The sequence below is a fragment of the Malaclemys terrapin genome, chromosome 8 (genome assembly GCF_027887155.1).
Source record: "Malaclemys terrapin pileata isolate rMalTer1 chromosome 8, rMalTer1.hap1, whole genome shotgun sequence".
Classification (NCBI taxonomy): Eukaryota; Metazoa; Chordata; order Testudines; family Emydidae; genus Malaclemys; species Malaclemys terrapin.
Genome location: NC_071512.1, coordinates 52,307,346 through 52,318,776, shown reverse-complemented (window position 1 = coordinate 52,318,776; position 11,431 = coordinate 52,307,346). Strand labels below are relative to the sequence as shown.

Here is an 11,431-nt window from a genome sequence, read left to right as displayed (position 1 = left end):
TGGTAAGTTGATTAATTTCTGTTTCTCAGTTTTCCCGTCTGTAAAACTGGCACTTCTCTGCTATAAATGATGGTGCACACTAATCGTATCAGTTATAGCTGATGACACTGTCAGATATTCCTGCAAAGAGACTGGTGGAAGCACAGTATTTCACACAAACATAGGCCTTGTCCACACTTGTCCTTAATGTGCTGATATATGCATTTAAAACTTGTTCTGTATCACCCTCTAGTGACTGAAAAGGGCACATCAGATTCAGTGGGTGGCTCCTGTGAATCTCTCAATCGCTGCAGCACACAAAGAGCCAAAAATCTCTCTGTGCTCCCGCTCAGAAGTGCATCACCATTACGGTGACCAGACAGCAAATGTGAAAAATCAGGACATGGGGTGGGGGTAATAGGAGCCTATATAAGAAAAATACCCTAAAATTGGGACTGTCCCTATAAAATCGGGACATCTGGTCACCCTAATCACTGTCCACCTGCTGCCAGCCTTGAATAAGCAACACTAGAAGAAACAGGCATCCAGCATCAGCCCTCTGCTCAAACTGAATTATTGCTTTTAAAAAGGATTGCATGCCTCAGCCGCCCATCTGTCTACTTTCCCTACAAATATCTCTGAGCTGTCTTCCCCACTGCTCTTTATGCATGGACCACTCACCTCAAGCCAATACCCTCTCCACCTTCAAATCCTTTCTCAAGGGCCATTACGATTGGGATGCCGGTAGGGAATTGCCAGCTGATAATGCAATGGGGATTGCCAATCTAAATAAAACAGGTATCTTATAGTAATTAAAAATATCTCTAAGTGCCTTAATGTTGCCAAACTGCTCAGAGCTAATCTATGTAACCATTGACACCTCCTCATCTATTATTGGGAGTGGACTACATCCACCCTGATTGAATTGGCCCTGTCAACACTGGTTCTCCACTTGCCAAGTAACTCTCTGCTCTCCATGTGTCAGTACATAATGCCTGCATCTGTAACTTTCACTCTATGCATATGAAGAAGTGAGGTTTTTACCCAAGAAAGCTTATGCCCAAATAAATCTGTTAGTCTCTAAGGTGCCACCAGACTCCTTGTTGTTTACGTAACCATTGTTACCTTTGTCACCTTCTCTCATCCCCTCCTTTTGTTGGTTATATTCACTTGTAGTGTCTTGTCTTAAAACAGGCTGGGCTCTCTTTGGGGCAGGGACCACATCTTTCCATGTTCATGCAGTCCCTAACACAACCCTGGCACATTGACCATGATGCAAATACATCATAATAATAACACAATAGTATCCAACTGAGACTGCGGGGGGAATATAGATAGGCATAAGACCTACTCAGATGAAAAACTCCAGGGGATCGTCAATGAACAGAAATGGTGAGGATGACACTGGCTTCATGTCTCACTTGAGAGATGGCATTTTCAGAACCACAAGGCCCTCTTGCTTAAGTTCAAGGGCAGCAGGAAGAGCACCACCCAGTGGAAGTTCACACAATGCTGCCAAACCAATAGCCACCAGGTGGCCCGACCTCATCAGGGACTGGTTGGAATGAGGGTGTGCTGTACGTTGCCTATGCTCTGGTATCAAGGGGTGAGGAACACAAGAGCTACTTTGTGCTGAATGAGTGCTTTGTGGTGGTGATAAATTGAGCACAGTGGGAATCAGTGTATAGAACCACACAGCTGTAGGGCTGGAAGGGATCTCAAGAGGTCATCTAGTCCAGTCCCGTGTGCTGAGGCAGGACCAAGTATACCTAGATCATTCCTGACAGTTGTTTGTCCAACCTGTTCTTAAAAGCCTCCATTGGTGAATTCCACAACCTCCCATGGAAGCCTATTCCAGTACCTAATAATCCTTGTTAGCATGTTTTTTTCTAATATCTAACCTAAATCTCCCTTGCTGAAGATTAAGTCCATGACTTGTCCTACTTTCTGTGGACCTGAGCAACAACTGATCACCATCCTTTCTATAACAGGCCTCAACATCTGAAGACTTTTGTCATGTCTCTCCTCTGTCTTCTTTTTTCAAGACTAAACTTGCCCAGTTTTTTAACCTTTCCTCAAAAGTCAGGTTTTCTATGCCTTTTATCACTTTTGTTCTCCTCTGGACTCTCTCCAACATGTCCTCATTTTTCTTAAAGTGTGGTCCCCAGAACTGGACACAGTTCTCCAGCTGAGGCCTTACCACTGTCAAGGAGGCGGGACAATTATTGCCCATGCCTTACATACAACACTCCTGTTAATATACCCCAGAATTGCTTTAGCCTTTTTTGCAACTGCATCGCATTGTTGACTCATATTCAATTAGTGATCCACTATAACTCCCAGATCCCGTCCAGCAGTACTACCGCCCATTTTGTAGTTGTGCATTTGACTTTTTCTTTCTAAGTGCAGTCCTTTGCACTTATCTTTATTGAATTTCATCTTTTTGATTTCAGACCAATTCTCCAATTGGTCAAAGTTATTTTGCATTCTAAATCAAGATATACCATGGCCCAGGTTGGGTACATTACAGCTTTCCCATCTCCGCCAGTTAGCAGGAAACTTCCAGCCACTACATACGCCAGTTCTGGACACTGATCCCACTGGATGCTGTTGACACAGTGGTTAAAATGTTGGCAGCCTGTCTCCACTAGTGCTCCCACTGTTGAGCTGTACTGCTGCCAATGCACTGGTGAGAGAATGAGAAAATCACGGCTGTTGTAAAATGGTGACGCTTCCCTCCCTCACAGGTGCTCGGGTGGTGTATGTGTGCTGCTTCATTAGTTTTGCAAAGAGCTTTGAGAACTGGATGGAAGCATGTGGCAAAAATACTGTTCTAAAGTTCCTGTAGTTAAACAGTTAAACTGTGCTTTAATCTAGGCGCAAGCAACACTGGGACCACCAGGAAGTTGTCTTCCCCTGGAGTGGTTTTAAAATGAGAGAAAACACCTTTTCTTGAGGCAGGAGAGCTGGTTTGGAATAAAGAAGCACTGGCCTGAACTTTCCCTGCATGTCACCACAATGTTTGGACTAAGAACCCGCCGCTCCGCCACGCCACCCCATCTGAGGTCTGCTCTTCCCTGCTACGCCCTGTCTTCTGCTTCAGCTATGGGGAAGAGTCTATGATGGAGAGGTCTCAGAAGGACAGGCAGACCTGCTGCGCTGTTTACAGTCTTCACCTCTCCCTGCCCTGGCCTTCCCCTGAGTCAACACTTGCCATGTGCAGTGGCTGGCTCTGACCTCAGGGTAGGGATGGGGAGCAAGTTTGGAGCCTAAACAACTTTGAGGCTCTGTCCCCAGGTGCCTTATGCATATACCCCCTCCCCAGGGTCTTTCTAGGAGGTAGAACAGGGGTTCTCAACCTTTTACTTTCTGAGCCCCCCTCACCCCACATGCTATAAAAACTCCAAGGCCCACAACAACTGTTTTTCTGCATATCCAATAGATTAAAAGCCAGGGCCAGTGACGGCATTATAGGGTTGCCAACTTTCTAATTGCACAAAACTGAACACCCTTTCCCCGCACCCTTCCCTGAGGCCCCACCCCTTCTCTGAGGCCCTGACCCCACTGACTCCAGGCCCCCACTCTCACTCATTTTTACCAGGCTGGCTCAGGGGGTTGGGGTGCAGGCTCTGGAGTGGAGCCAGAAATGAGGAATTCAGGGTGCGGAAGAGGGCTCCAGCTGGGACAGAGGGTTTGGGTACAGGTGGGGGTCTGGGAGGGAGTTAGGGTGCAGGAGGAGGTTCCGACCTGGGGCAGGGGGTTTGTGGTGTGGGCTCTGGCTGGGCAGCGCTTACCTCAGGTGGCTTCTGGTTGGCAGCAGGCTCCCTGCCTGCCCTGGCTCTGCGCTGCTTCTGGAAGCTGCCACCATGTCTGGCCTCTAGGTGGAGGTGCGGACAGGCAGCTCTGCGCGGTGCCCACGCCCGCAGGCGCCATCCCTGCATTCTCATTGGCCTCAGTTCCGGGCCCAGGGGAGCAGCGGAGGCAGTGCTCAGGGCGGGGGGCAGCACATGGAGCTTCCCTGATCACACCTGCACTTAGGGGCTGTAGGGACATGCCGGTTGCTGCCGGGAGCTGTGTGGAGCCAGGGAACCTGCCTTAGCACTGCTGTGCTGCAACTGGACTTTTAATGGCCACCCGGTCAGTTGTGCTGACCACAGCCACCAGGGTCCCTTTTTAACTGGGTGTTCTGGTCGAAAACCAGATGTCTGGTAACTCTACAGCAGTGAGTCTCAAACTTTTTTACTGGAGACCCCTTTCACATCGCAAGCTCTGAGTGCGACCCCTCTAATAAATTAAACACACTTTTTAATATATTTAACACCATTATAAATGCTGGAGGCAAGTGGGGTTTGGGGTGGAAGTTGACATCTCACAACCCCCCATGTAATGACCTCACGACCCCCGGCCCTAGGGCATTAGAGGGTGGCAAGCAGGGCAATTGCCCAGGGCCCCAAGCCATAGGGGATCCCGCAATTAAGTTGCTCATGCTTCAGCTTTCTTCCCCACGCCCCAGCGAGTCTAACGCGGGCCCCGCTCTCTGGTTTATTTTGACGGAGCCACAGAAACCTGCTCGCGTTCCCCCGGGGGGCCCTGGGACCCCTGGTTGAGAACTGCTGAGTAAGAGCATATATGCAAAGTATTGCCCCTCCCCCCCCCCAGTTAAGTAAGTTTCTCTCCTCCTTGCTGACCCAGGTCAAAAGGCAGGGTCGGGAAACTGGGGCAGGGGCCCTGGCGCTGCAAGGTGGGGACAGCAGCAGAGCAGGGCCCGGTGTAGCGGCAGTAGCAAAACGGGAGGGTTGTGTTTCGTGACGTTACACCTGCTGCCCAGAGCCGGGGGTGCGGAAGCAGGGCTGGGTGGGATCCAGACTCGGCACGAGGCAGGGCGCTCAGCGGGGGCGGCGCAGCCCGGCAGGAGGGATCCCCGGAGAGGGGCGGGCGCTCCCGGGCCGCGGAGGCGGGGTCGGGACGGAGCTGCCGGCAGTCCTTGTTAAAGGCGCTTGGGGCGGTGTTCACTCCCCGGAAGCCAGCGCAGGCTGCCCGGCGCGGAAGAGCATGACGGCGCCGCTGGCGGGGCTGCTTCGGCTGCAGCGCGGCAGGTCTGAGCGCGGCTCCCCTTCCAGCGGCCCCGGGGCAGCCCCCTCTTCCAGCCGTGCGCCGCCCCGCCGGCTTCCCGCACCCTCGGCTGCTCGCGACCCCGGTCCTGCACCGCCCCGGCCGCGCTCCCCCCAACCGCGCCCTGCACCTCCTGTGCTCCCTCGGAGCCCCAGCTCTGCTCACTCCCGCCCCTCCTGAGCTCCCAGCCGCAGACCCCCCTGAAGTTCCACCTCTCTGGGCTCACGCCTCCCATCCCGTGCAGAGAGCGGGACGGTGCTGGGGCTTTCCTGCCGGGAGGGATGGGCTGCCAACTCTTGCAACATGTGGTTTGTTTTTAAAGGCGTTTAGCTTCTTGGGATCTTGGGATTAGGTGAGAAATAACAGTTTTGCGCCTTTTCCCGTTAAAGTAAGTTTCTAGCTCTCCTGGTTGTGGAGAAAAGCCTGAAAACAGGGCCTGAGAACCCCTAAAAGCTCTGAACCCAGGAGGCAAATAAAAACACCCTGCCCCAATTTTTATAGGTGCATATATATATATATATATATAATCTCATGCTTTTTTCATGCTTTTTGAGTTCTTGAGGTTTGGCAGTACTGCTGCTATTGCAGTGACAGGGTTACAAAGAAAATCTAGGAGTAGGCACATGGGAGACTTTGACACTGAGCAGAGGGCAGCCTCTTCTCCTCCAGCAGAGAAATCTCAGGTAACCCCAGGCAGCCTTGTCTTAGGGACAAAAGGTGTTAAGAAATGGCAGTGGTTAGATTTCACCACCTGCACCATACTTAGCTCAAATCAGGGTGGTGGTGGCTTATTATTTAGGTTGTACCTAGAGCAGCCTCATTGTGCTAGGCACTGTACAAATATATAATAACCAAGAACAGTCCCTGCCCTGGAGGTCTAAGTACTATTGGATCCAGTGTTATTGGAGTCTTTCATCAGCAGTAAACTTCTCTCCCACTTTGTTTTTAAAATTAAGAGTAATGCAAGTTCAACCACTTTATGGAGAGGTTATAGGCAATCTCCTATGTACAGTCAGCAGTCTTTGCTGTATAAAGTACTTTCAATATCTTTTATAACCAAAATGCTTTATGAAATGCAGCTGCTTCTGGGGTGGGAAGGTGGCAACACAGCGCAGTATAACACTAGTGCTTACTCTTTTGTTGCAGGAGCAGTGCTTCAGGTAAACAGCTTCTGGGATTGTCCTCCCTGAACAATGACATCCTATCGCAGTCCTGCCGGAACTATCGAGCAGTGCTGTGCACTGAGCTGACAAAGCCATTGATTATTAGGAACCTCCCATCCCCTTCTCTGCAGCCCCATGAGGTACTGTGATTGAGATGTGCAGAATTGCTGATTATTTCAAATAATCTAATATCCCTTAGCTGGCAAACCCACCTACATCCCTGTGTCTCAGGCTCACAGCCTTGAAGTCCTGTGCTAGTCCTCTTGGTTTCTTTCCCCTACATCAATGCTATTGGTAAATCCTGCTGGTTTTTCCTCTTAGACATCTCCAAGATCTGCTCTTCCTCTTCACCATCTGCCCACCCCTGATTTGTGCCCTGATCATTTCTCACTTCTACTACAGCACCCTCCTCCTCACTTAGTCTCCCTCACTCTCTCCTCACTGTCACCCACAATCCAAAATCCATTTCCCGTCCCGGTCTTGGTCTGTCTTGACCGTTTACATTGCAAGCTCTTCAAAACAGGGACTGTTCGTGCAGTGCCTAGCACAACAGAGCCTCTAGATTCTACTGCAGTAATAATACAACAATCTTTTCATCGTTAGAGCTCAACACACTTTACAAAGGAGTCAGTATCATTATCTCCCTTTTACATATGAGGAAACTGAGGCACATAGAGGTGAAATTGATTTGCCCAAAGTCACCCAGCAGACTAGTGGCAGAGCCAGGATTAGAATGCAGAGCCCCTGAGTCCCAGTCTAGAGCTCCAGCCACTAGGCCACACTTCCTCCCTAAATAATAAGAGCTTTAGAGATGAAGGGTGTGTGCAGATTAGAAAGGAGAAGAATTCAGTAAGAAAGAGGATGGTTTGGGACTTTAAAACAACCACTGGATCAAAGGCTGAGTGACTTTAGTTAAGTCCCTTCCCATCTGAGTCTCAGGTTCCCTGTCTGTAATATGGTGGCAATCCATACCTCACAGAGCTGGTGAGAGGCTTATTTCATGGTTGTACTGCACTTTGATCAAGGAAAGCCCAAGTGCTAATTATTATTGTATCAGCACTAGGATCAGGTAAAATAAGGTGAAAATCCATAGTCCAATGCTTAGTGCTCGTGTGTACACAAATAATGTATTCTGTGAAGGCACAGAGAAGCCGATTGAAATGAACAGCTGATAACAAAACGGTGACAATCAGGGTCCAGACACCCCTGTATCAATTGATTGTATAGAATATTATTGTACTATAAAAGTGTATTAAGTGAGGTATCCTATAAGAACTGGTGACACACTGGTCATGAATAGCATTGCGTGATGTGTACGGATGGTGTGTAAACAGTTATGTATATGCGCTGGAAATGTGTTCCTAAAAATCTGTTCTGGGGGCAGACTTGATAAACAAGTTGTCCTAGACAAAGGAAAGTTGTTTTGCTTGTTTGCCTGTGGAATGTATTCAGAGGAATACATTTCAAAGGTTTATTGGACTATAAAAAGGAGACAACTCCTTAGTTATCCATCACTTAGCCAGAGGGGCTAGAGATGTAGTAGCTTGATGTAAGTGAGAAAGTTGTTTAGGCAAATATTGTGGCTTGCTATAGTTAAGTCTTGGATGCTAAAAAGCATGTTTTATTTTATTTTGCTTGTAACCATTTTCTGTTTAGCTTTACTCTGTATTGCTTACATTCTTACATTCTTTATTAATAAACGTATTCTTAGTTTTTACTATAAACCATCTCAGTGCTGTGTATTGAAGTGGAGCATGAGTCCGAACAGGCTGGCATGTACGCTGTCTCTTTGGAGGCAGTAAACGTAATAATTTCAGTGGGAGTCCAGTGAGAGGGACTGGATACAACAGAGACGTCTCTGGGGAACTTGGGAACTGGGGTTCGCTGGATGTTCCCTGCAAGGCCAGGTTAAGATTGTCAGTCTCAAAGAGTTTGCTGGTGAAGTTGACGGATGCTTCTGGCAGGGTGCTGATGTCCAGTCCAAGCTCCAGCAAAGCTGTCTTGCTGAGGCAGAAGTAGCACAGTGGCTGACAGTTCTGGGTGCGCTGAGGAGCGTGTCAAAGAAATAAGCCTGTTAAAAGAATAGTAAAGTAGTACATAATAGAAAAGTATCCTGAGATAGTAACTGCTGTTCAGTGGATACTATCTTCCACCAAAACACTGGGGGCCAACTCCTCCGCTGGTGTAAATCTGCATAGCTCCAATAAAATCAGTGGAACTATCCTGGTTTATACCAGCTGAGGATCTGGTCTGTGCCTCAGAAAACATGGGAGTCTTTTGAGGGAGGGATGGGCCAGTGGGTTGGATTCTGGCCTGGTACTAGAAGGACTGCGATTTGATTTCCTGCTCTGCCACAGACATCCTGTGTGGCCTTGGATAAGTCACTCAGCTTCTTTGTGCCTCAAGTCCCCATCTGTATAATGGGGATAATAGCCTTGCCCTTCCTCCCAGGGGTGTTGTGAGGAGAAACACATGAAGGATTGTGATGTGCTCAAATACCGTGGTAATGGGGACTATGGAAGTACCTGGGAAAGGGGAGAGCTGTTTTAAAATGCCAGTGCAGTGAAGTCATCTGTTTAAAATGTTTCTATTGCTTGAAAGGTTCCATTCTCTCTTGCAGGTCAGGGTTGGCGTCCATTACTGTGGAGTAAATTTTGCAGATATCTTGGCCTGTAAGGGTCTGTACCAGGAGAAGCATTGTCTTCCATTCACTCCTGGTAAGTAGGAGTCTGTCTGATCTGTGTTTAATTCTGAGTGAATTTAGTGCTGGGGACAGCGCAGGGGAATAAAGCTATGGAGTAGGTGCAGCATAGCGTTTGATGAATTAACACCAATTGGGGTGGTGTTTTTGTGCGTCATGAACACCCTATCCATTAGGAACCAGGCTGAGACCTCCTCACTCATTTAATATAGGCAACTGAAGAGCCAGAAGATGGAAACAAATTGTGTACCTTTCTGACCTTGACTGGAGTCAGACCAACAGCCTTGTGGTGGATGTCCTCATGTCCTACTGGCTAATTATAAGGAAGAAAATATTTAAATATGTTTTCCCAGACATTCCCAGGCATAAGGGGATTGGGATGGACTTCCCATTCTTAACACTCACTATTCCTTTGTCCTTCCACAAAGAGAATGGCCCACAGTAAGTGGGATGTGTATTCGCCCAAGTGCTGCCTCCTTGTGGCGATCCGTTTCTTGTTTTTGTATACTGTCATGCTGCTCTGTGTATCCCTGCCTCCAGCACAGTGCTTAATATGTGCCAGGGCTGCATCAGTTATGAATGTAAAAAATGTGCTTGAGCCCCAGCACCTAATTGCTTGAGCCCAGCACCTCTTTCATTACAAATTAAGCTCTGCCACAACTTTATGGTTAACCACATCCAGCTAACACATGTTTTGCATCTATCACCTTTAAGCCAGGTTTAGATCATATAAATTTAAATGTGCTCATTCTACCCTGATGGATTTTCCTAGCATAGACAAGACCTCACTATGGCCACCAGTCTCGTATCACCTCCTACATAAGTTATACAGAGCTTTGTATTTTCAAAGCGCTGGGCAAAGCTTAACTAATTAATCCTCATGATGATGCTGGATGAGAGGTTGGTAAGTATAATGAAACGCACTTTACAGATCGCCTCTGTGTGTCTCACCCTGTCCATGTGCCTTGCCCAAGGTTGCTTGGCAACTCAAAGGCAGAACTGGGGTTAGAACTCAGTAATTCATAGCACCCACCAATGCAGTCCAGGTTACCATGCTGCCCTTTAAAGCAGTGGCTCCCAACCTTTCCAGACTACTGTACCCCTTTCAGGAGTCTGATTTGTCTTGCCTACCCCCAAGTTTCACCTTACTTAAAAAATACTTACTTGCAAAATCAGACATAAAAATACAAAAGTGTCACAGCACCCTGTTACTGAAAACTTGCTTACTTTCTCATTTTTTACCATATAATTATAAAATCAATTGGAATAGAAATATTGTACTTACATTTCAGTGTATAGTATATAGAGCAGTATAAACAAGTCGTTATATGAACTTTTAATTTGTACTGACTTCGCTAGTGCTTTTTATGTAACCTGTTGTAAAACTAGGCAAATATCTAGATGAGTTGATGTACCCCCTAGAAAACCCCAGCGTACAGAGGCATAGGCGCCGACTTCTGCTCCTGCCAGGGCTGGCTCCAGCATTTCTGCCGCCCCAAGCGTGCAGAAAAAAAAAAAAAAAAGCCACGAGCAGCGCCGGCAATTGCGGGGGGGGAAAAGCCGCGATCAGCGGCGGCAGTTCAGCGACAGGTCCTTCGCTCCTAGAGGGAGTGAGGGACCTGCCATCCCCAAATTGCCGCAGGTGCCGCCCCTCTCCCTTGGCCGCCCCAAGCACCTGCTTGTTAAGCTGGTGCCTGGAGCCGGCCCTGGCTCCTGCCAGTGGGTGCTTGACCCGCCTCTGTCTCCACTCCACTCCTTCCCCCAAGTTCCCACCCTGTCTCTTCCCACCCCTGCTCTGCCTCCACCCCACCCCCATTCCACCCCCTTCCCCAAATCCCTGCCCCACCTCTTCCCCGCCTCCTCCTCTGAGCGCGCTGTGTCCCCGCTCCTCCCTCTCCCTCCCAGAGCGCCGCCAAACAGCTGTTTGGATGAATGCTTGACATTCTAGGCATATGCCCTCCTCTTGCTGAATTCCTCCTGCCCCCAACCACCGAACCTCCTGTTCTTGTAGCGGTGAACATGCAGCACCTCTGCTGTGTTTGTTTGCTGCACTAAAACCTTCAGGCTTGAATATCTCCTTCAGCCCTTGCCAGCCTGGGAGCTGACAGTCCCACTGGTGCAATAAGAACCCCTCTGAAGAAAGACAGCCACGTAGCTTTTACTTTATGATGATTTTAGAAAAGTCCTTACTTCTACTCTCCTTCCGTCCATTTATCCAGTACTGTTTTATCAGTCTGTGTTCCCACAGTGCCACCTTCTGGCCTCCTAGCAGCTTGCTTCTAAAATCTTCTCTAATGCAGCCTTCAAATGCTGGCTGTATCCCATATGTTGTATGCAAACCTGTGCCATCATGGATTATCTGGGGATTGGTAATCTGGCAAATACGGTCATTTTCAGAGTTAAAAATCAAGGAGCAGCTGGACTCTGATCATCTTTGGAGAGACCTGGTGGGTGAGGTCGTATCTTTGATTGGACC

At 48.4% G+C, this 11,431-nt stretch overlaps 1 protein-coding gene across 3 annotated transcripts in view; it reads left to right on the top strand.

Annotated features, from left to right (window-relative positions):
• Positions 1-5,008: 5,008 nt before the first annotated feature.
• Positions 5,009-11,431, top strand: part of LOC128841738 (quinone oxidoreductase-like protein 2) — a 41,851-nt gene continuing 35,428 nt past the window's right edge. For 2 of the 3 annotated variants that reach the window (XM_054037104.1, XM_054037106.1), the window contains exons 1-3: positions 5,009-5,075; positions 6,238-6,394; positions 8,875-8,971. In XM_054037104.1, coding sequence (XP_053893079.1) covers positions 5,032-5,075; positions 6,238-6,394; positions 8,875-8,971 — 298 coding nt within the window. In that variant the 5' untranslated portion in view covers positions 5,009-5,031. The remainder of the gene's footprint in view (positions 5,076-6,237; positions 6,395-8,874; positions 8,972-11,431) is intronic. The other variant, XM_054037105.1, reaches the window with a different exon arrangement.